The sequence below is a fragment of the Marasmius oreades genome, chromosome 4 (genome assembly GCF_018924745.1).
Source record: "Marasmius oreades isolate 03SP1 chromosome 4, whole genome shotgun sequence".
Taxonomy (NCBI): Eukaryota; Fungi; Basidiomycota; class Agaricomycetes; order Agaricales; family Marasmiaceae; genus Marasmius; species Marasmius oreades.
This window is the reverse complement of record NC_057326.1, coordinates 267,464-291,653: the sequence shown is the minus strand read 5'-3', so window position 1 is coordinate 291,653 and position 24,190 is coordinate 267,464. Positions and strand designations below refer to the sequence as shown.

The 24,190-nt window shown below is 47.1% G+C and overlaps 5 protein-coding genes across 5 annotated transcripts; 3 read left to right on the top strand and 2 right to left on the bottom strand.

Moving 5' to 3' along the window:
- Positions 1 to 382: 382 nt before the first annotated feature.
- Positions 383 to 2,113, top strand: E1B28_006920 (uncharacterized protein; the record flags this gene model as incomplete). Its single annotated transcript, XM_043151624.1, has 7 exons — positions 383 to 771; positions 836 to 971; positions 1,025 to 1,248; positions 1,298 to 1,475; positions 1,541 to 1,636; positions 1,687 to 1,829; positions 1,879 to 2,113. The coding sequence occupies 7 exons, from the start codon at positions 383 to 385 to the stop codon at positions 2,111 to 2,113; spliced, it is 1,401 nt and encodes a 466-aa protein (XP_043009704.1).
- A 7,841-nt stretch (positions 2,114 to 9,954) lies between these two features.
- E1B28_006919 (uncharacterized protein) lies at positions 9,955 to 11,595 on the bottom strand (the record flags this gene model as incomplete). Its single annotated transcript, XM_043151623.1, has 1 exon — positions 9,955 to 11,595. The coding sequence occupies one exon, from the start codon at positions 11,593 to 11,595 to the stop codon at positions 9,955 to 9,957; it is 1,641 nt and encodes a 546-aa protein (XP_043009703.1).
- Positions 11,596 to 14,060: 2,465 nt separating this feature from the next.
- Positions 14,061 to 14,586, bottom strand: E1B28_006918 (uncharacterized protein). Its single transcript, XM_043151622.1, has one exon. The coding sequence runs from the start codon at positions 14,478 to 14,480 to the stop codon at positions 14,157 to 14,159; it is 324 nt and encodes a 107-aa protein (XP_043009702.1). The 5' UTR covers positions 14,481 to 14,586; the 3' UTR covers positions 14,061 to 14,156.
- A 2,707-nt stretch (positions 14,587 to 17,293) lies between these two features.
- Positions 17,294 to 19,875, top strand: E1B28_006917 (uncharacterized protein; the record flags this gene model as incomplete). Its single annotated transcript, XM_043151621.1, has 19 exons — positions 17,294 to 17,414; positions 17,468 to 17,489; positions 17,545 to 17,611; positions 17,661 to 17,693; positions 17,748 to 17,893; positions 17,944 to 17,968; positions 18,030 to 18,057; positions 18,110 to 18,159; positions 18,216 to 18,276; positions 18,333 to 18,514; positions 18,570 to 18,653; positions 18,715 to 18,793; positions 18,846 to 18,970; positions 19,026 to 19,043; positions 19,094 to 19,135; positions 19,191 to 19,366; positions 19,427 to 19,463; positions 19,524 to 19,592; positions 19,660 to 19,875. The coding sequence occupies 19 exons, from the start codon at positions 17,294 to 17,296 to the stop codon at positions 19,873 to 19,875; spliced, it is 1,581 nt and encodes a 526-aa protein (XP_043009701.1).
- A 1,438-nt stretch (positions 19,876 to 21,313) lies between these two features.
- E1B28_006916 (uncharacterized protein) lies at positions 21,314 to 23,383 on the top strand (the record flags this gene model as incomplete). The annotated part of the gene is made up of 1 exon (XM_043151620.1): positions 21,314 to 23,383. The coding sequence occupies one exon, from the start codon at positions 21,314 to 21,316 to the stop codon at positions 23,381 to 23,383; it is 2,070 nt and encodes a 689-aa protein (XP_043009700.1).
- Between the last annotated feature and the right edge of the window lie 807 nt (positions 23,384 to 24,190).

Here is a 24,190-nt window from a genome sequence, read left to right as displayed (position 1 = left end):
GAATGTTGAATGTTGAACCGTAACAAACGAAGTTGGAAAACAACAATGATTTCGGACTAAGACTTGCACCCGTTGTCGAGTCAGAAGGAAACTATGTGCTGAAGTGACGCTGAACACGTTCTACAAAATTCAACGCCGGAAAGGGGAACTTACGTTGCCACAGGGTCACTTGGGCGTAACCACGAGTAACTGTCACAGTGGTGCGGTTGCCATTTGCATTTTTCTGCTCCACAGAAGGAGTGGATCTCTGTGGATCCGCACCCACATCCGCACCCACATCAGTGCCATAAATGAAGCAGACAAGACGACTATAAAGACCCCCATTTCTCTTTCTCCACCCACATCCTCATATGTTATCTTACCCTACTCGCACTCGGACTCGATGCAATCAACTCCCAATCAGACTCGACGTCAAAGTGAAGCTGCTGATTCTAGAACTGGCCTCAACGACAAAAAGCGAAAACATTTCGAGCAGGCTGTGAAGATTGTTGAAAAGAACAAGCGGAAAAAGGCTTTACGGTGTGTTTACCCCCCAACGAGATTTTCATACCATAGAATAGCAGTTTGCAGAGCCGCAGCCATACATGAAGATCCTTCGCGCAAGCCCGTCATTGAGAGGTTGATGGCAATTGCCAAATACTTTCGCCGTACCATCAATCCATTTCTCGCTCTTCAGACAGTCATTTATGAAGGTCTCAAGGCTGAGGGCAACGCGGACTGGGATGCAATACTACAAGATGACCATGAAATGAATGAAGTTCCCCAAACCGAGTAAGTTTTATGTCCAAGTTCAATGGATAATAAGCATTGATCCCTATGCAACGCGATCCATCAGAGATGAAGAACAAGCTGCGGGCCTTTGCACAGAAGTCTTTGAGAAGCTCATTAAAACTCGACCGCTTATGAGCGACTTTGTTGATTATTGCGCAGAGACTGCAGACGCCGAGGGTTTCACCAACATCATAAATAAGGTCTGTTGAATTCCGAGTTTTTCTATCTGAACCTCATATTGACTGTCATCTAGATGAGCCAGGTTGCCAATCAAACTATCTACAACGATAACAAGATGCTCAAGCAGAATATACACAAGTTACTCAGCCCTGATCCCTTCACACGACAAAGTGCCATTCAAGATCTGAAGTCTAACAAAGCGGACCGTGGTCTTAACAACGACCTAATTTGCAAATATTGGATTATAGATAGTGATATCGTTAAATTCAGGGATGGTGACCCACTTGATCAAGAGCAGTGAGCACGTGTCGCCTCGTTCCTCTTCCTACGCTGATAGTTTATCTAGCATACTGGAACAATACCGCGGGGACGAAGTTGAAATTACAGCTGACAATATCCCAGCATTTTGCTATGACGTTGATGCTGTGAAGTCTAGGGAACGTGCATCTGGTCTCTTCAAATCTCCGTTCCTCATTCGTGTGAGTCCCATTACTTTTTCTAGTAAATTATTACTCATGAAAGTGGTCCGCGTCTCAAGTGCGCTCAATGAATTCTAACTTCCCCGTCCTCCTCCGGCGAACCTCCAAAGAATCGTGTCAAGGCAAAACAGAAGAAGGCCGACAATGCTCAAGTTATGGGTATATCTGCCATCACCCCCGAGCTGATTGCATACACCGCGGTATTGGTAAGTTTATCAGTCATCGCAAGTATATGCTCACTGATTACCGGCACCAGGCTCGATTCGCTATGTCTACGGCTACCTCATGGGACGAGCACGACGGTTCATTTTCTTATAGTGACTTCTACGAGGCACTCCTGGAATATTTTTACGATGGCCAGAAGGCATTCCAGGACGAGATCATTGAGTTTTGGAATATGTAAGTCTGGACTTAACTCGTTTTTACCCCAACTGACACTCAATGCAAGGCACCTTTTTGCGCATGAGAAAGGCCGGGTTGATCCGCCGAAGACACGCCGTCGACCTGCACAAGGTTCTGGTCGAGAACTCCTCAAGCGCGAGCGTGCTCGAGAACGAGCTGTTGCTGCCGCATACGAAGACGCCCGTAGGAAGGAGGCTGAGGCCGCCATGGCCGCAAACACTGCTGCGGCTACGGCTGCTAGCAGTGGTAGTGACAGTGGGAATAGCGATGGCGACGTATAGTGTTTGCTATCTCCATCTCTCCCTACTCGTTGCCTTTATTTTACCTACTGTTATCGTGGTTCGGTTTCTCTTGTTCATTGTGTTGTTGATGTCCATATTGCTTTCCTCGCACTGTTCATGTATAGTTATTTTTAAATGCATATATATTCTGCATCAACAAATCCGTTCACTGTGAGCGAATGTGTAGTAATTCCTAATAATAGCTGCCCAACTAAACCATACTGGTGGGAACTGACCCTTTCTGAGTATCTGACCATAGGATGACATCTGATCATCTCATTCAGTCTGGTGACGGCTGATCGTATTTTTCAATCTGACCTTCTCGCTCGATCTGGCTTTGTCGCTCAATCTGAAATTGGCAGATCATATTGGTGAACCTGGCTTTTTGAATCAGTCTGACGATTGATGGTCAGACATCACCAGACTGCGCTCCCTTGCCCAGTTAGGTCAACCTGATTGCTTACCCTCAGACTGGAAGTCTATGATCAAATTTGAACTTGAGTATCAGGTCCGGATCAGGTAAGGGCATGCTGAGAGTCACTAACGGTGGCTGAGGGTATTGACCAGTGAATGAACATTTTGGTCCCCGTTTCGTGGTGTCCTCTACCTGTTAGAGTGTGAACCAAACAAGAGGTAACCGATTTGACAAATCTGTACACCCGAGTCGTCGCATGGCAAACTGATAGGCGGGACGGCAGCCCCCTTGCCGGGATGAAACGTGATCATCGCAAGTCGTACTCTTTCTTTCTGAACTTTTTTTCTCCAAATTTTCTTGTGAAGAGTTATGTGTGATTATCAAGTTACTTAGATAAAGTATTATCTCTACGAATATTTTGCTGTGGTAGATAGCACCAAATGACGTGTTGAGCAGACTAATAGAGAAAAAAATGAATGGTGCGAGAATCGAGGAATGAGCTGGCTGGCTCGCCTATACGCTGAGTTCCCTCCAACGCCTACTATCGTTGGCGCCGGGTTGAAAAGCGGGTAGGTGTTGAAAAATGGTGATTTTTCCCTTGTCTACTTCTCATGGCTTACAAAACTCTCGGAATATACTGCTTTGCACTAGATCTACATGTGTGTGTGATAAATTTATTTGTTTTATTGGGGGATAGGCTGTTCGGCAGGCTTTCAAGTGTCAGAAGTGCAAAAAAAAGGTGAAAATAGCCATCAGATTTAAGCCACACACTAGGAGCTTCTACAAAAAAGGGAGCGAGAGTTGAGAGAGGTATAAAGAGGTTACCTATCAATTTCCGGAGTCCCTGTTGCTCTTAGTCGTGAGGAGCAAGGGATTCTTCTGGAGGTTGGGTTGAGCGTGACATTGGTAAGACAAGACGGTGTCGCGTCAGTGACGTGGCCACCCTACATGAGCCAATGCCGAGGATTTGCCGAATGACGTAGGCGTGACAGATTGTGACATTTTTTTATTTTTTTATTTTTTTTTGTTTCTGTAGTTTTACGTGGTACAAGTAGACTAGTACTAAGACGCATGGATGTGCTCGATGCCAGTGTTTCTCCAGGTTGTTTTGTTCATTGCCTCTGATGGCATTATCGCCAGTTCTTTGTATAGCTTGTGTGTGGAGATTTTGTCGTAAGTTTTTGTTGTCGTATTGTGTGCCTTCTAAATTTTTCTGGCCACCCATCGTCGCTTCACACCGAGGTGCTATAATTTCATATCCCATATCCCATATCCCATGTCATATATCCATAACCATTCTCCCGACTCTTTATAGGAGATCTGACTGTGGTCCACCTAACCACCGTTGTCCCATTCCGTGTCCCAATCACCTCCCCAATCAACTTCTTCTAGTGATGGTGTTTCTTCTTCCAGTCTAGGCTTCCCTAAAAATGTGAAGGCCCCCATCTCTTCGAGGAATTTCATTAAGCCTCATATTCCCTTCTCTGTGCCCAGTATTTCTGCAATTGAGATGTCTCGTGAAATTTCATGAAGGATATCTTGATGGTCTTCATATATCTTGCACTCTCTTATGATGTGTTCCCTATGGTCTCGCCGCACTGGCAGTCAATGTTCTCGTTTATATGGAAACATTTTTGGTACTCGCCTGTGAATGTGTGGCCTGTACGGCACTGAATCAGTCTGCCAAAAATTTCCTGCTTTGTTTCTTGGAATCGTCTCGTAGGTTTTAGCTTAGGCTCTAGCCTGTTTGCTATGGCGAAATGCCCTTCTTTCACCTCTCTTTTCCATTCTCTGATCCAGTTCCTTTGTGTGTTTGCCTTCGCTCTGCATAGCGTGTTTGACCTTGTCACTGATATCGGTGCGGTAGATGCCATCATAGTTGCTTCTTTGGCCAGTTGGTCTGCTCTGTCATTTCCTTTGATGTTGTTATGTCCTGGGCACCATTCAATGGCGACTTGGTTCTCCTGTCGTCTGTCTAAGAACTTTGTAATGTCATTATAGAAGTTTTTGGCGTATAGTTGTCCCGCCTGCGCCTGTAAGGAAAAGATTGATTGTGTGGCTACGCTGTTATCTGCAAAGAAGTGTATGTTAGTTATCCATGGTCTTCTTGTGCATATGTTGAGTGCCATCTTTGCACCCATGCTGAGTGCTGCCATTTCTCCGTCATATACCTCAGCCCTTCTCCCTAGGCCTATTTTCCAATTCCTTACTTCTTCGCCCTTGTAGTACGCAACTACAGCCGCTCCTACTGCAGGGAAGCCCCCCTTCTTCATGAGTGACCCGTCTGAGTAGACTAGCAGTGCCTTCAGGTTTTCTTCCAGCATTTTTATCTTTTCCTTGTGATCTCTTGCTGCTTTTTCTTTCCCTTCATCGTCCTTGGGCTTTGCCAGGTTCACTGAGAGTTGGCCTGGGAAGCTGTTGAACCGTCCCCAAGGTTCGTCCAGGTACGGGTCTAGGCGCTCGTAAGTTGGTGACATGTGTTTCGCCACCTCAAGTAGTGGTGTGGTCTTTTTGGCATCAGCTTTTAGGTTCGAGTTTCGCTGCAGGAGTGGGGGTGGATCACTAGGGGGCTCATTTGAACACCATGTGTCTGGGAGTCGCTGGATTAGGGGGTGTGATGTTGGAAGTTTATTGAGGCAAATTGCGTTCTTCTTCAACCTTAATTCAACGTTATGCCTGATTGGTGGAATGGAGGCCTCTATCTGCAGGGCTTTTGTTGGGGTGGTCTTGAATGCTGCACATATGAGTCTTAGTGCTCGATTTTGAACTTTCTCCAGTGGGTTTATTTGGTATCGGGTGCCCTTCCACCAGGCTGCACATGTGAAGAGAATTCATGGGAGGATACATGCCACGTATAGTTGGTGCATGTTTACTTGGTGAAGGCCGTGTACTGTGTTTGCGAGCATGGTGAGGTTGCCAACTGCCACATGGCATGATGCAGCCACTATCTTCACATGTTTTTCGAAACGGAGGTGCCAGTTGAAATGCACGCCTAACCATTGTACTGTTGACTGGGGTGCAACTATCCGTCTCTTGCCATCCTCATCCCGTTTGAAGACTATTGATTCCGGTTCTGACCCATCTCCTTTTTGTTTCCTCTTTACATAGTGCATCAGCTCTCTCTTGTCCATGTCCGGGGAGAGTCTGGCTGCTTTCAGCCAGCCTTCAACTTCATAGTATGCCCATTCCAGAGTTTTACAGTTGTAGTGGATTGAGTCAGAAGCCACAAAAATCTTTCTGTCATCGACGTACATGAACATTGTGAGTGAAGACACATTACATCCAGATGGCATTGTACTCTCCTGATTTAAAACTTTGAGCAGCTTTGCTGAGTATAGTGCTGCAAGTATCGGTGATAGTGGTGAACCTTGTGGGATCCTGTTCTTCACCTCTTTCATTTGTCCCCTTTCACCATCGATACAGACAGCTGCCTGCCAGTTTGTAGGAAAGCTTGCCACCCATTGGACTTCTTCCAGTGGTAATCCAAGTTTGCGTAGTTCCACAAGTAATCTGTTGTGGTTGACAAAATCAAAGTACCCTTTTATGTCAAAGGTAAGAGCAGACACCACCTTTCTATGGTTCCATGCTGCATGTACGTCATTCACGAACATAAGGACCGCGTCTTCTGCTGAACTGTGCACACGTCCTCCAAATTGTTGGTCTGGGACCAGGCCCAGTTTTCCCGCTCTGTATGTCAGTCGCCTCATGACTATCTTTTCCAGGAGTTTCCCCATGCATTCTAGAAGTGTTATCAGCCTGTATGATCTTGGTTTAGAGAACACATGTTTCCCTGGTTTCTGTAACGCTACCACTATTGCTTTTCTCCAATTTTTGGGGTGGTATCCCGCTTGTAGGCACTTCTTAATCAGTGCTGCGATGTACTGCTTTCCACCAGGTTCCGCCCACGCCCATTTTATGCACTGGTACGATATCTGTGAGTAACCTGGAACCGATGTATTGCTTGTTTCTCTGAGTGCTTGCTCTAGTTCATCGTCTGTGATTCCTATGTACTCTAAGTCATGATCTTGTTGGAGGTTGAGGTCTGGTTTGGCTTGACCAGGTAGCTCCTTTGGCTCTTGATATAGTGCCGTTAATGGGCGAAGTATACCACTCAAGAGTCAACCTAATATCAGAGCTATGGGAGTAGCACCAACACCAAATCAACCCAAAAACTAGTAAACCTCCGTGTAAAGTCTATCAATAACTCCACACACCAGGAAAGATTGCAAGGGTGGACTGCTTGGCAAAGGTTACGCACAAGATCACAGTCTCAATATCGTATGAAGGTCTTATGAAATCAATGTGTAACTGCAAGTGTAAAACACCACAGCTATGGGGATTCTAGGGTTTGTAGGGGTTCTGTTTATTGTCCAGTGGACTAAGTGGGACTATGAATTTTGTCTACGGTAAGACTAATTCGAACGATTGGAGACTATTGCCCTCGACGGACATGAAAACTAAGTCCTTGGCGGACACAAACGCTAAGACCCTCGACGGATCATGAAACAGTAATCAAGTCCTCGGCAGCCTACGGACGGATAGTTCTCTAGATTGACCTCGACAGTCTCGTATAGTTCAAATCAAATCTTATCGTTTCACTGCACAAAGACAGGGCAAATCTCTCTATTGGTGTCAAGAGCAGTTACTCACGGGCAACCCACTCAGGACTTTCCTATGCACGGATAGTACTCTTTTTATCTATGGATACATGAGCTGCTTTTATACTACTTCTATGCTAGCTTTGTAATCCTATCTCTACTTGTTTCATCTCTAAAAATAATGCACCATAGCTACGAATCCATGCAAATCTTATTGCTAGGGCTGCTACATGTGCAGAATCTTGTCTACAGAGCTTTTCTGTATTCGAATCATATGTTTTGGACCAATCTGGACCGTTCTTCATTCTTGTTTCAGCATGTAGAATGGACCTACATAGGCGTACCATATGGTATTTCCTGCCTATGGACCTTATCCTGCATTTTGATGTTATCAAATCATATGGACTTTGTGTGTCCAAGTAGTTCCAGCATATGGATCCAGAGTTCTGAATTGCCGTAGCACATGAACAGCGCGGACTCCGAGATCCATTGTTCATTCCTGCCTGGTTCCTAGATACTCTATCTGTGATCTGGGATCTGTATCATGTCTTTTTGTCTTTTCCTCAGATCGGGACTCGATCTACAGTCATATCAAATTTCTCCTAGTCTGCATGGTCCTATGTCCAATTTCTTGTCAACTAAATCCCCCGTAGAAGTAGATACTCCTAGTATGAAGGTCTTTTGACTCCATTAAGTTCTGCTACAAACGGTTCTGTGAAGACTACAAGTCTCCTAATAGTACAATCCCTTGATATGCCAGTGCATAGTAGAATGTAGAGAGTAGAACTTGGTGAAATACCGCTTAAGTCCTCTGCTCATAGTGTTCTACAGGTTTCGAACGGTCATACAGTTTTCTGACACGATCTACAGCTCTCTCTAACTGGTCTAGCTGCACCTACAGCACATTCTACTAGCGGCACTAGCTTTAACTAGCAATTCGGGCTCACTCTAGTTCTTAATACAATAAATATCGCTCCATAGCACTGTTTAAAGTGCAAAAAGAACCTTGTAGTATAGTCAACTAAGTCGCATTACCGTTCTAATCGCTTCGCATTTCTCCTCGTGTGTTACTGCCATTGGCCTCCCTTTGCCTTGAAATATGGGCAGAGTCAGGTAATTGCGGTTTCCAGTCGCCCATTTGGTGTATTCGAAAATGCTGTGACCTTTTGCTTTTTCAAGTAAGTCATTTGACCATGTGCGTACTTTGAACTTAGCTAGTTTCTTGAACCAGTTTCGAAGGCATTTGATCTTTTGGTTGATAGCGGGGCTGTATATTCCCGTTAGGTGTTCGTGCATTGCTTGTTCTGATTGTGCCTCTGCAATCTTCTCCTTTGCATCATCCATATCCTTGTCCCACCATGGTTTTGCTTGCGGCGAGTGGGATTTCTTTTTCACTACCTTCTCCAGAGTTTCCTGTAAAACTGATGTTAGTTTTGTCTCACAGCGGTTGATTTCTTCATGGGATAGTATTTCGGGACTTAGCAGAGGTGATAGATCCTCCTTTCTTTCCTCTAGCATGCCCCTTAATGTCTCGTTGAACTCTCCGGCATCTACAGTCTTGATGTTGAACCTCACTCCAGCGATATTTTCAATCTCCATCTCCTCGGCGTCTACTTTGAATTGAATTCCATAGTGGTCCGAGGTGCCTGCTAACTTTTCATCTACGAACCAATCCCAGATAATGTCCTTGTCAAACGCTTTGCTGTTTGTAAAGGATATATCGATGACGGATGGCCTCTCTCCTGGGTGTCTGGCCGGATGCGTTATTTTGCCCTTGTTGTTCATGAGCGACCAGTTATTGTCCTGGAACCACTCTCCTACGTCTCATGTGAGGGGGTCGTTCTCTCCTTCTCCAGTAGCCCACATCGTATGGTGAAGGTTGAAGTCTCCTGTTATGATGGTTGGGTTTGAGAACAGGATGTTTGCTCTTTGAAGTCGCCATAGTGCACAGTTATTGCCTTGTTCGCGCACATTGTATATGTTGACTATTGTTACTGATTGTTGGCTGGTTTGATGGATGTCCAGGAATTGAATACCCAGGTCCTTTTTCATGTCAGTTCGTAATTCGACTTTGAAGTCCTCCCTCTTGCAGATGTAGGTCATGACTGAGGGTCGCAGGTCATCATTGCTTCTGTCTGGTATTGGTAGGATCGTAGTCCATCCTGCCATGTTAACCGACCCATGTTTTCTAGTCCCTGTTTTCTTGTCACTACCAATCCTTGTCCACGGCGGTTCCTGAAATAGAAGAATGTCAAAAGGTGTTGAGGTCTCATTTAGAAGTGAGAGTGTGTTATGCTTGTTCTTTTGTGCATTAAGTTGCGCAACTTTGATCGGTCTTGTATTGATTTTGTGCTTTGCAGCGTTCATGACCATCCTGCAGTTTGGTCGTTCTCCTGGGTTGGCTGTTGTTAGTGTTGTGCGGGCTCGGGCTCAGGCCCTAGGCTGGCCCGAGCCGAGCCCGGGATAAGGCTTTGAAGGGCTCAAGGCTCGGGCTTGCAGTTTGGAAAGCCCAAGCCTTGGGCCTGAGCCCGGGCTTCTAATATGTAATCAATGTACATCTTTTTCGGGACTGGCAGGTTACCAAAATGGTCCATTACACCGAAGTATTAATGGCCGGCTCTGAATTTAATATAAATAATTCACATGACCGTAAATTTGCCGTAAATATATGCCGGCTGCTGGCCCCACTGTTGCTGATTACTTCCAAACGGCTTTCTTTGCCAAATTCTGGCACTAAGTTCAACAGACACAAAGGAAGGTGGCTCTGGGTTCATAGAATGTACTAAAAATTTGTACAGTAAGCCTGGGCCCAGGCCCAAGCCGTGGGCTTAGTGCCCGGAGCTTGGGCTCAGGGCTCGGGCTTGAGAATTTACAGGCCCAAGCCCGCACATCACTAGCTGTTGTGTGGTGGTGGTATTTGCTGCCATGTCACTATCCGGGTTGAGGAGGCTGAAGCGGTTGGAGATCGTGACGGTGGCGACTACGTCGTTCTTTTTCTTGGGTTTGCATGTTTTCTTGTTCGTGATTTGGTATGGGGTTCCCTTCTTAATCGCCGACTTTTCATTATTCCTTGCTGTGCCGTATAGCTGTTTTTGAATGGGACAGTCTCTGCTGTTCGCTGCATGTGTCAGGTTTTCGGTGTTTCCAGCCTGGTAGCAGTTGCCGCATCTAAGGTGGTGGTCGCATGTGCCCATCATGTCGTCTTCATAACCCTCTGCCATTGCTACTGCTTGGCAGTTGGAGCAAGTTGATTGGTGGCGGCTTTCGTTGTGTTCCTCAGAGCTACATATTCTGCATGCCTTCGGGTTTTTGCAGGTTTTCGTGAAGTGACCGAATCTCCAGCAGTCGTTGCACTGTTGGACCAGCGGTCTGTCTTGGAATGGGCAGACTCCACAGTAGTGGCCAAAGAGCACTAGGTGTCCTCCTTTAACGATTTTTATCGCCTTCTCTTCGATGTCTGTTGCGAATATGAAAGAGGATCCTCTCCTTGACTGGCATTTTAGTTCTTTGGCAGGTATCAGCCATCTTGGAGGCATCGATAGGTGGCCTATCTTCGTTAGCTCCTGTACTGAGGGGTTGTTCGTTGCCAGTTCCTTTAGAATGGCGTCGGGTTCTAGTACGTTTCTGTAGTAGTCTAGGGTGGCCACGTTATCTACCTGTATCTTGAACCATTTCTTGTCGGCGTGTGCTTCTAGTTTGTACTTTCCTATGTCTATGGCTAGAGCTCCTTTGAAATTGTTGAAAAACTCCAACAGGTGGTCTGCTGTTTGGTCCTCGCATGTTGAGATCACCAGGCTGGAGTTTCTTTCCGTGTATCGGGCTGCTACGACCAGCGGTGGGTCTTTGGTTGGAATACCTTGCATTGTTCTTACCACATTTGCATTCCACATGGCGTTGTTGATGTTCCTGGTGAGTTCTTCGGGGCTGACCTTGTCATGTTCTTGGATGCCGTCCGGTTGAAAGCGAACCACTAGCCTCGAGGGGTGGTGTACTGCCGTGGCTTTGTTCGGCGTAGTGTTCTTGGTCTTGCTTGACTGGTTATGGTTGGGCATTGATGGTTTGGCGTTGGCTCTTATCTTGTTCATCGTGGTGTCTCCTCTTTTGTCCTGGTTCCGCACTGCGCTTGAGTAGGCGTCGACCCCGTGCGGAATCCCAGTAGCGATCAGATCTGCCATCATCTGCCTCATCGTGTCGTTTTGTTGGTTGACCTTGTCGAGCTTGTTTTCTAAGTCTCGGATTCTGCCATTGAGGTTTGAGTTCTGTTTGAGGATCTCTTCTAGCTTGTTGTTTGTGTCTCTTTGTTGAGCTGTGAACTGGGTCATCATTGTCTTCATCTCGCTTGCCATGATTTGGTGCATCGTCACTACGGCGTTGTTTTGAATGTTTTCGGCATGTTCTTGGATCATGTTTATTGCCATGTCGATGTCGCTGGCATCTGCTGGTTTTGAGTGTTGGAACTCTTCCTCCATGTCCCCATGTGATGTTCCTGGATTGGATCTCCAACATATCATCTTCCATGTCGCTCTCTGCTGTCAGCATGTTTCGTATCTGTGTGGATGAGTTCGGGGTTGGTGTGTGATTGTGGTCTGTGGTCTCTTCGTTAGTGAGTGTCTTGCTCACACCTGGCGCACCGTTTTTGCTGTCCACCCTTTCTTTGGACCTGATGATCTTTTTCCCCAGTGGAGACCTCTGTAGCATGTCTTTTGTGCTGGCTGCTGCATTGCTTGCTATGCGGCGGACTGTGTGTTCTTTTGTCCTGTCAGCTCCAGTTGTGTTGGTCTTTTTTGTATTGTTGCTCTTCACAGGTATGTCACTTGCATATGTCGCTCGTTTGCTTAAGCTGCCCTCTTTTGAGGATATTGTTTTATTGCCTAGTTGACTCATATTCTAGTGCTCCTTTTTTCCAGGGTGTTACCTTGTGGGAAGGATGACCATATGGTGGTTACGGGTCAACCGGCGCTGATGGACATTTTCTTTTCAACACTCCCCTTTCTCGAGACCTTGCAACAGCACATCAATAAATATGGGAATCCCTTGTGAGTGGTCATTTTACATGGAATATAGAGACTATATATCTCTTACTACCTTCTGAATAAAGCTGAAGGGCAAACAACAACGGGAGTTTACTTTCTGGGAGCAATCTTTCCCAAATTTTTCAACACCTACCAAATGATAGTACATTGTGCAGTGAGGGCGCAACGCATTGTATCGGCAATGGATGCCGTCCCGCCTATCAGTTTGCCATGTGACGACTTGGGTGTACAGATTTGTCAAATTGGTTACCTCTTGGAACCAAAGCTGAAAAGAAGGGCTGGATTGTGTCATTATTCAGCCATCCTGTGAACATCAGGAGCGAATTGTGCTGGGCACGTGGAATCGAAATTGAGATAGTACAGCAGAGTGTTTCTGGCAAGGATCTGGAAGCCCGTCGTTACTACGTTGATATCCAAATTGCCAGTGATTCTGAAGACGAGCCCTCTGGTGGCAGTAACAACGGAAGGAGACGGAGGCTCCCAAAACCTGGCCGAGCGAAACCCATACCTGTAGTATGCAACAATGTCCATAAGCATATTGACCGAATGAACCGAGCCTGTCCTGAGCTGCTTTCGACATTATCCTCAGCGGGAGGAATGCATACATGAAGGTATGCAGAGGTTTATTGTTCTCTTCCCCTGGTTCGTTGTCCGGTTCTATCTCCCAATGAGAGCAGTACCAACTGGGCTGCCCCAGTCCAGATGCAACAGAATTTTTCACAATGGTATCCGCCTCCAGGACCAGGGTGCTAGCGGGCAGATCGCCAGGTTGTGATTCCATATGGAGGACTCTGGGAGTACATGAGTATATGGTAACGTTATGTGTTTCTGAAAAAAACAAGGATTCATGTTCACTGTTCAGCTGGCCAATACGAAACTATGCTCACCGAAACCTCGCTCTATCCAGAAACGTTTCCAAACCCATACATTCAGTAACTAAACCTGAAGGTTCTCATTTCTTGCAGGTCTGGAAGCCCTGACTTGAAAGAATTTCTTGCCGCCAGTTGATGATGATGGATGTCCATATATAGTTGACCCTGAGCAAGGAAGGAAGATCATGGACTCGTGGACCTGTCCACGACACTGCCTCAGGCACGATCATGGTCACGTTGCTAGTCTCCTTCCGAACCTCGATCTTTATTTCCTCACCACTTACTTTCACGATCATAGCCGTGCTACTGCCATTTTATTCGCAATGGAGGGCGCCAACAGTTTCATCATCTACCTGGAGGAAAATGAAGGTGCGGAAGACAGGAAGGATTTCGTCGAGAAGTACGGCGTGCGCAAGTACCACATCGGAAGCGGATCTCTCTCGAAGGAGAGTTGTAAGAAGGTGGTGCAAGCGCTGTAACGACATCGCCGAGCTTCCTGAGTGCGTTTTTTTACACCGTTATTCTGTTATCTATCGACTGATTTTTGGAGTTTGTTAGGGAGCAGTCGGTCCACACGTATCAACTTTACATGAAAAGGGCGACAGTATCATCAATCTCGCTTCTGTCAACGCGTACTTTGGCCGAGCTGATCAACTTGACGACAAATTTACGAAGGGCGCCTCATAGTCTCTTTCACTCGTGCCCTGTCGAATCAATACCATTAGCTGTGGAATACGCGTCATTCGTGTCGTTCCTGCCTGTTTTGGACTTCAGTTATTCCATCAAAACCATCGAGGCTCGGAAAGAGTCAATTTCCCCGATGGGTCGTCCCAGCCAGGCCAGCGAAGACGCCACATCCGGAGTCCCCGTAACGAGTATGGACATTCCCTCGATTTCGTGGTAGACTACCCACGTCAATTCGGTCACATGGAAACATCCTTGATGGCTATACTTTTTCTTGCCGTGCACCGGGTGAGTTGGTATACCCCGGAATGCAAGCCTTGTGGCAGACCCTTACTCTTCTAAGCAGGGAGGAGGTTTACACTGGGAATGTTTCGCGCAGTTCAATGGGTATAGTGGTCGTAAATCGGGCCGGTAGTACACTATCAGTTAACGCACATGATATCACAACGCCATGCCAATCCTGGTGTTTTCCTCTGATACTCGATCCAAGCAAAGTGTATCAGATCCATCCATCAGCACAGGTCGAGTTAAAGGTCCTCCTGATCTTTCATCTTCCTGACTGAATGGGTGGCGAAACACAGGCAACGATTCCTTCCTCCCTTCTTGATACCTTGCCGCCGCGGCCGCTGTTCCGACGCTCCGAAAGACATAACACACCAAACTGTTGTTGACCACGATCAGCGGAAACACCAGGCCGAAACGATAAATCACAGGTATCGATTTCATGGATATGCCGATGAGAATGGCTATGTTCGTCGTATTCATAACGCTTTCCCAAGGCAATCAGTATGTAAAACCTCCGATGCCGTGAGTATGACTTACAGGTAGTGTAACTGACCATCACGAAAAAGGGCTTTTGAAAACATTGGCAGGCTTTCACCTGATACAAGTGACAATATACTCCAAATTGAGATCCGGGAACCATTGGTTCCCGCAAGTGCGTCATTCACGCTTGGAATGGTGGAATAGGGCAACAGGCGCCACAGAATAGCGAGGGAACTAACGTTTGCGTAGGCTGTCCCAGTGATCAAGATAATCTGAGCAAAGACCATATTCACGTTTTGCTGTACGCAGGTGCTGAAGGGTTGAAAGGGAAATTGAATTGACGCCGCAGAGACGGCGAACGGACAGAGCACTGAAGTACCGGCAACGATGATCCAGAGACTGAAGAAGATTCCGATGACCAATGGTATATCCGCGTATACTGCGCGTAGGCGAAAGAACAGGATGAGATGTGTCGTAGATTCGTAGACGGTGAAAAGGGATGTGGCTACGTGGTTGAGGGTGATGCACTGACTCGGGCTGATTGAGGCGGCTACGAGAGAATACTTGAGAAATATTTTGACAGTAATAAAAAGGGAAAACACACTTTGGAGAGTTGCTTCACAAAAAAGCAAGGCAAGAGCTGATAATCTGGATAGAGTTGTTCGTATCGGTGCATACGTCGAAGGGTAATCGAATCCTTGAAGGGCCGAACTTGCCTCGAAAGCACATAAATCCCCTTCACAAGAGAAAACTCATTCTTTCGAATTCGAGTATAATCGACCCCGATGTTGATCAGGATGTCCCAAATCATCACCTGGATTGTAGGTACGCGGGTAAAATTAGATATGCAGAAACGAGATATTCAAAAATAATCTTACCCCCAACGAACCAACAACGACATAAGTCAAGTTCCGAAGCTGGACAAGTTCATCCTCAGCAGTGACCATTGCCTATGAGACAACCCGTTCTTTCAGAGGGCAAATCCGCTATGTCGAGGAGACCGTAGAGTTTAAACCTGGTTTACCCTGTGAGTTTACCGTGAGTACTTCAGTAACGAAACCTGAGAATCAAAAAGAGGCGACTTCTCACCGGGCGGCAGAAGAAAGGGTGCCGGGCGACCTTCGGTGCCGCTAAGATGGCAGAGAATCCTAGGTCCCTCACTTTGCCCTCAAGGCAAAACTGGCTTGTCCATGATGACTATACGGTTAGAAAACAAAGCAGATCGCCAGAGATTCTGGGTAGTACGATTCGCTCAACCTCAACAAATATGACCTCGAATAGTGGCGAGTCTGTCTCGTCGGCCGAAGGCTAGTGAAGGTGAGATCTTGGAAGGATCTGAGTAGCCTGAGTAGCCTGAGAAAGGAATAAGTTGAAGAAAGTGGGAGTAGAAGTGCCTGGCGGCCCGGGTTCCGGAAAAGTACCTTTGTTTGTACACAATATTTGGCCACCTTCCAAATCACCCTCAACGGCCCCACCATTCACCTATGTACCCCGACGCTGAGCCACAAGACTTTGCACCTTGTAGAGCAATATAGCGGTTCAAAGAGCCAGAACTCGGGACTATTATCCAGTATTTGGGGTCTCGTTGAGGTCCAAGTAGGGTCCCAATCTCCCATATCACTCGCGCAAATGGCAAGAAGTTCGCGCAAGAAGATGAGGTTTACAGGGTTCCGTGTGAGTCTAATTCTCTGCGTTTATGAGCATTAACAGACGAGGCAAATCTTTGACATCAAAAAAGAGCTGCCGAACGTTCAACTAAACCCATTCGACCCCATTCGTCCATTGTGGAGACATTTTATAAGCGAAAAAAATCGCCAATCCGTTTTTCCACAAGGGTGTTGAACCTTCAAATTGGTGCTCGCGCCATAGTTGATGCATTTCAGTCCAGTAAATAAAATGGAGGAAACCTGGTCCGCAAAGCAGAAGTAGACTTTCTTTACTGGTTAGTTCATTCCTCACTGTATCCGTGTATTATTTCCAAAACATTCTCACAGGGATATGTTGTACTTATACAACACCTGGGAATATCAGATCACAGTGATGAAAAAAGTAGTCAGAGGTATGAGATGCGTCATTCATTCTATTCGATTGTTTTACTCTGTCTTCCGTTAGAAATCCAGCAGGCAGTCCGACAATCGAGTGACTTTTCGGCGAAACTATTTGTTTAGTAAGTTTCCAATCATTCAAATAACTCTTCTTCGTCTGTCTCTTGGTGGGACCGTGCAAGTTCCATGTGAATCAGTCGTTCGGAGCTTTATTTTTATATTAACGTCTATCCGCTGGGAATCAGTTCCCCACGTTACAGATTCTCATCACTCCTGTTGAAGTTATTGAGAGTAAAGTCAATTTTGCTCGTAACACCCACGACCTTTCGCGTGGCCATCAGAGAAACGGGTTTATTGCACACGTGTCCCGTTCTCCAGTGGGTCGGTATGGAGAATATGTGCCTCTGCGTCTTTTTGTTGGCCCTGGGAAGAAAGCAGAGAAATCAAACAGATGGGAACTCGTCTAGAAAGGCTCTTTCCACAAGGTGCGACTTCTGTGATTGAAACTGTCCTCTACTGACTCACCATTGAGTCAGACCGTACCTTACTATCTAGGCGGATCCATTCCCTTTTTCATCCGAGCCTATCCTGAGTCTTGGTTTTTCTTCAATGTCGCCCGTTCGCCTGAGACATATTCTCAATGCACTCAGGAATTTTCCTACACCCGAACTGCGGTTCGAGGCATTTTTCGTTGCCATTCAGTCGGGACGAGAGGTATAAAAGAACAGACGCTGAGTCTGGTTCGACATTCTTCGGACTCTGGTCATCATGAAGAACTTCCTCTACCTTCTCTCGGCGGTCCTGCCTGCGGCTTTTGTATCCGGAAATACAGTGTCAACGACAATAAACGTTGTCAACAGGAATTTGGCACCCGATGGTTTTACTCGAAGTGAGTCAAGTCAAATACTCCATCACTCGGACGACGGCTCACAATCTGTTTAGGCACTGTCGTGGCTAATGGACAGTAAGTGTGGCCTTTTCGTCGACATTGATGGCGGTTCATCTTACTCTTCAACAAGATTCCCCGCGGCACCCATTATTGCGAACAAGGGTGACAGGCTTGTGATCACCGTGAACAACCGCCTCGTGAGTCTTAAACGTAGTCGTCTATTGCAAAGCTCTGACGAAGAATTAGACCGATCCCACAATGCGTCGCGTTACTTCTTTGGTAAGGATGAGACTACATTAGTCGTGACACGGTAAAATTGACGAATTTTCCCAGAATCTGGACGGAGTATTCGTCCAAGCCCCTGAAAACTTCGATGAGGGCCAAGCTTTCGTCGCGCAATGCCCTATCGCTCCCGGCCACTCCTTCACTCAAGATGTTCAACTCGACCCCAACCAAGCCGGAACTTTCTGGTACCACAGGTAAGCATCTTCGACTTGCGTGCATGGAGATGGCTCACCATGTTCTGTAGTCAACTGAGTGTCCAATACGTCGATGTTCGTGAATTTGAGTCATGGGGTACGATCTTGATACTCATGGTTTTATTTCTATTTGCAGGGCTTCCGAGGGCCATTGATCATTTACGGTTAGTGCGATCTAAATCGTCGTGACTTCAGCTTCACTGAAATCCTTTCCAGACCCCGAAGATCCTCAGAAGCATTTGTATGATGTGGACGACCTCAACACTGTATGTATACCGCCTTCAAGTAATATAATCTCTGACCAACCAATCATCTCATATAGATCATTCAATTGGCTGACTGGTGGCACAACTCATCTGTTGACTCTCTTGCGTTCTTCGCCGGTAGGGTACTTCCGAGTAGCAAAAATTGTGCTGAAACTGATTACATCTTGCTTTAGCTCACGACATGATCCCCGTCGCTGATACTGGTCTCATCAACGGTGTCGGAAGGTTCAACGGCGGCCCGGCTATTCCCTTCGCTGTTGTGAACGTGGTTCAGCACAGACGTTACCGTCTCCGTATCATCAATGAGTCTGCTCGCGCTGCATACAACTTCTCTATCGATAGCCACAACTTCACGGTATGTTCTTCACGTCTACCTCACTGAAACTTTCTCAACTGACACTGATTCACAGATCATCGAAACTGACGGTGTCAACACCAACCCTATCAGCGGAAACCAAATCCCTATCCTCGCTGGTCAACGATACTCGGTCGTCGTACGTGTTCTACCTTGTCCATCCTCAAAAATAGCCACCAAATCTACGGCTTATTTGATAGGTAAACGCAAATCAACCTGTTGGAAACTACTGGATCAATGCACCCTTCAGTGGTGGTAACGCAGCTAGCAACCCGAACCGTGAGTACAGACTCCGTCAAGTAGGATACGTCCCTGACCGATCCTACTTAAGAAAATCTCACGTTCTCTCGTGCGATTCTGAGATATTCGGGAGCTCCAAATAGGGACCCTACCACTCCGAGAACCGAGGGTCCAACTGGCAGCGCTCTTCACCAGGTTGTTGAAGCTCAGATTAGCGTAGGTTTCTTTTTACTATAGACTACTACGATGTCTCACTCGCTTTAACCTCTAGCCCCTCGTCCACAACCCAGTAAGTAACACAGACGCACGAATGTTCTTACTTGACTCAATTCCCCGTAGCCTCCCCCTGCCGATATTCAACTTGTCTTCTCGGTCGCCTTCGTAAGTTGCTTGTTTTTTTGTTATCGGTCGCCCGTCTCTAATCCCGCACCCATAGACCCCCCTCCAAAACGGAACCGGCTGGAGGATCAACAATATCTCCTACCAACCCGACAGGCAGAACCCCACCCTCCTCAAGGTTATCCAGAATGGTGCGGAAGCCCAGTTCAACGTCTCCGAACACACCATCGTCCTTCCGCAACACAAGACCGTGGAAGTCGTCTTCCCATCCAAGTAAGCTTCTGGCTCTCCCTAAACTCGATTAAATTACTGATGAATCACTCAAACCTGCAGCGATGATGACGAACTTCATCCATTCCATATGCACGGTGTAAGTCAAACCCAAAATTTCCATTTCCAAGATCAAGTTCTCTTATTGTTCCTTTCGTAGATGAACTTATGGGTCGTCAAGCCCGACAGTGGTACCGTCAACAACACCGTCAACCCGATCATCCGAGACGTGAGCCCCTTCCACATTGTCCCTCATCGACATCCCTCAGCTCATTCCTCTGTTATTTACTCTCTAGACCACCGGATCTGGTGCTGCAGGAACGGTCGTTCGTTTCAGAACCGACAAAGTAGGAGCTTGGATCTACCATTGCCATATCATGTGGCACATGGCCGCTGGTTTGGGTAGTGTCATGCTCGTCGACCCTGCAGTGACTCAGGCGACTGTCCGACCCGGCGTCCAATGGGACGGACTCTGCCCGGCATACAACGCTCTTCCTGCGGATGAGCAGTAGATTGGTTCTACTTTCTCTTTTCTCCGTGAAGTTTGACTCCTCGTGTGGTATTTATTCAGAGGTTTCATGGTTGGGAAGGGAGTAGGGCCATGAACTCTTTAGTCCGTCGCTTGGAAGATTATGTTTATCTTGTCGTTTATCTGGAAGCATGTAGTGGAAAGTGCAAATCAATAACAATATTTTTTTACCCCCTTATTTGTGGCATCCGGCGTGATTTGCAACGGGTTTCTACTTTACATCCCGCGACAATCTTGATTAACTGATAGTAGGTTTCTTCTGTCCGACCTGTCATCGAGCGACTCGGAAGTGTTTATCAGTCTCTTCGTCCCTAGATCAGCGCCCTGTCCTGAATGCTTGAATCTTTTCAGATCTTGCTCAGAGCATCCTCGAGTCTCAAGTAGTCCACGAGATTATCTCGGTAGGGTATCCATTGACGGGAAGTTACTAGTATCGGGATCACAATATTGGCGGATTCGGAATTACATACCTACATGATCAGGGACTGCACAAAAAATAGAATACTCGGGATTTTTTTGACGTTTTTCAACAGCCATACCGTAATCTATGGTAGGGTCGTGGACGAGTTGATTTCAAGTTCGAACGAACACCTTACGAGGGTGCAAACCCGTGTGGATGTAGTGGGTGTAAGAACGTCGCTGTTGCATATCCGAGACGTCGGCTATCTATATCAGACCTTGAGCTTGAGGCGTGGTGCGGCGCGTTGAGTCTGGCTTTTCTCGCCAAAAACGGTACTTACATAGTACTTTCCTTGGAATACCAGACCCGTTCGAAGGGAACGCCACCCGCACTCTGAAAAACACTTGAAGCTTTACGTGTTTCCGTCACCACGACCCTCTTTTATGACTCTTATTATGTACTTCAAAGCTTTGAAGGACCCTGAATATAGCTTCAGTATGTACGTATTTCGGGGAGACATCCATTCCGTGAGTTCTACATAAAATCAAAGCGTCTCTAAGCATAATATGTACCGGTGTGGATTATCTGGGCCTGATTCGTGATACGTGGTTTCTTCAGACGGCCAAAGTTGGGTCAAGGCCAGACAGTCGCAGTCAAATCATTGGATGCTGGCAGTAAGGATACAGTCCGAGACCCTTCGGAGTTCCGAGTTCGACGTATTTACACTTCAAACTACATTTGACATGATGTACTTGATGTACTTGATGTCCCGATTATGTATGTATAGTACACCGTGTTCTTTACGGACACAACTTACGACATCGGAGGGTACGGTAAGGTAGGTAAGTATGTAGGTAAGGTAACAGGAAGAATTCTCGAACGCGAACTAGAACCACGACTTTGAAACGTTAACAGCATTCCATCTCCACGAGTTCCCCATAAAAAGTGCGGTATCCCCCCACTTCTTCGCGCGAAAAAAGAGACCACTCTTACTAAAACCCAACAGAAAAAAACACGGAATATGACTTGGTCCCTCGAACGGCGGCACGGCACCACCACCACCTCTCCCTCCAAACCCCACACTAGGGCTCACCACCACGACCGTTGCATACCCCCCATAACCTTCGACAGAGCGACAGGCGGCCGACCTCCATGCTCCACATTCCCGCTCTTCGTCAAACTCCCAGTTGAACTATACCACTCCGTCACATCCCACTTGACAGAACCCGACTTGGAATCCTTAGCCTTAGTTGACATAGATTGTTCACAGCTCGCGAGGACCGTACAGTTTGCGGATGTCACGTTGGATTTTAGTCTAGAAGCGATGGGGGTGTTGGAGAAGTTGGCCGAGGAGTTGTGGGAGGGGGAGAACGAGAACGAGAACGAGGTCAAAGACGAAGACGAGGATATGAGCTCGTCGGAAGAGAATCAGCTGAGAACACTGAGGAGAGGGGCTCGCAAAACCCGACTAAACCCCTGCATCCGCCACCTCAAAATCACCGAAGGCACATTCGAGATCCTCCCTCACGAAATAGAAAAATACCAAACGATGTTCCCCCTCCTCTTCGGACGACACAGCATTCGGTCATATGAAGACATCCAAAGGGCGTATTACACCTCTCTTTCAATGATTCTCGAACGAGGTCTTCCCAATTTGTCGAGTCTAGAATGGGAAACCCGAGGTACGAGGGCAATGATGGATTTGACTTTGGGGTGTCTTGGGATGATAGCGGGGAGACCGTCGACATCAGCCAGTCCTGTCCGACAGCTTTCATTGAATTTAGGGTACTTCACCCCTCGGATATGCCTCACGTCAATGGATGTGAATCTAGAAACGGGAACCGGATGCTGGGGCTGGGCACTGGAAACCTTGGTTCTGGATGTGGGTTCAGCGGATAACCCAGTCATACCGGAATCTGAATCTTCGGAACACGGAGGGTGTGGGGGATGTGGATGCTTCGCAGTGGATTTATTGAGATGTGTTTCGAAGAATTTGAAGAGTTTGGTGTGGAAAGATGCCGGGAGTCATCACCATTCGTTTGGATACGGCGGTCGAACCATTTCGTTTCCTAAACTCCAGTCGGTGGCTTTGGACGGCATCAGAATGAGAGATTTTACAGTTCTTGATGCTTTGTTGGGAGAGAACACGCGCGTCAACTGCCTCAAGGTGGATGTGGAAAGTATGACAGCGAGGAATTTCCTGAACGAGCGAGGGCATATCACCTCTTTAGAGAGCTTCCACTGGACGACGAGCCGTCGATCTAGGGAACCTTCAGCTGCAGATGATTCAATTGCATCTCTGCTTCCGTTCATCTCGGCCAACGACCAGCTACGCTCCATCAGCGGCAGCTCCCCAATGTCTCCATCGTTCATCGAAGAACACCTCCTTCCCCTAGTCGTCCACCCCGCGAGTCTGTCGTCATCGTCAATTCCATTCTTTGACCAGCTAACTTCATTACACATCGTCTGGAATTCGACTTCCATCCCCGAATCTGCTTTACGCGTCATCGGCTCCCTAAGGTCTCTTAACCGCCTCTGGTTATCCGCCGGTACGCAGTTCGGGTGGAGAACGGATTGGAAGGTTGACCATGAACTCCTCGCTGAGACTCTGAAACCCCTCATCAACCTCAAAACCCTCGTCGTCACGCGCGATTCGTACGAAGTCAGAGGACATCCTTTGTTGGACTGTAGCATCGAGCGGTACTACGCTAACCGGGTGCTCCCCAAGGAGGAGGTGTTTGCTGAGTACCTGTCGCAAGATGAAATCGCGTTGTTGGAGAAGTTTTTCGGAATGACGAGGGATGGAAGTATGCCGTTTGAGCAGGCCAGGGCGCTGCATAGTAAGCTGTTGAAGACGGCATGGGAGAGGTGGCATCAGTGTAAGATGGTGGATGTGGTGAAGAAATGTTATGTAGTTGGCATCCCGAGTTTGGAAAAATGTTTTGTGGGGCAGTATTGGTTTGCGATTGAGAGACGAGAGAGGATGGTGGAAGGGGGATTCGCCTCTGCTGATGAAGGAGCGATAATGATTCTCCCTATACATGCTGCGAGGTGTGGAGTTGAGGGGGTGAACAGATGGTGGGGGCTCTAGAGTAGACATAGATCGATAGAAGCTTAGTTTAGTACTTGATCCCGACTCGCTAATACTTTGAAGTGAATATAACTCACGTTTTCCTTGTAATGTGTGGATCTGCAAGCGCGCTTTCTGAGCCGCGTGAATTGACGATGAAAATCGGCAATACGCATAAGGAAAGCGAACTTCGCGTTGACCTTTTTGCGGGAGTAAATCGAAAGGCGATATATCCGCGGCCTTTTCCTCCGCCAAAGACTGTCTATTCTTCATCGTTCTCCCCAGTGGGGTTCCATCTTCAAAGACATCTCCACCCTCAAACCTCTCCAACTTCAACAGCGTCGTAAACAGTCAACCACTGAGGGGCTCCACGAGACAGGTAGCGGTAGCTGTGGGCCAAAGGATACCGCACTCTGCGTTATATCCTAAACGTTTGTAGCACAGATAGTAACGCGGGTCTAGGCATCGTCGTTTTCGTTGACAATCAGTCTCTAGCTTCTTGGTGGAGAGTGAATAAGTGCTTCAGCACAAGAACAAGCAAAAAAAGAGTTCTGACTTACTATGCGGTGCGCAAGAATCTCTTACTCGAGGTTGTTTGAAAACGGGAGGAAATGTGCTGGATTTTTGGAATCTATTTGGACGAAAACCCTTCCCAAGCTCTTCATGTCGTCTCTAGATTCGGAGAACTGGCGACTAGGAAGGTCGTGAGCATGGCTTGGGATGGAAGGACAGAGACAACCTGGTTACCTTCCGCTGATCAATCATCAGAAGATGGGCAGCGGTTTGACTTTAGGGTTAAGGTTGACCGATTGGCCCGCAATGACCGAG

Coding starts and splice junctions, on each gene's coding strand:
- E1B28_006918 (XM_043151622.1), bottom strand. CDS start 14,480: ATGAATACGACGAACATAGCCATTCTCATCGGCATATCCATGAAATCG.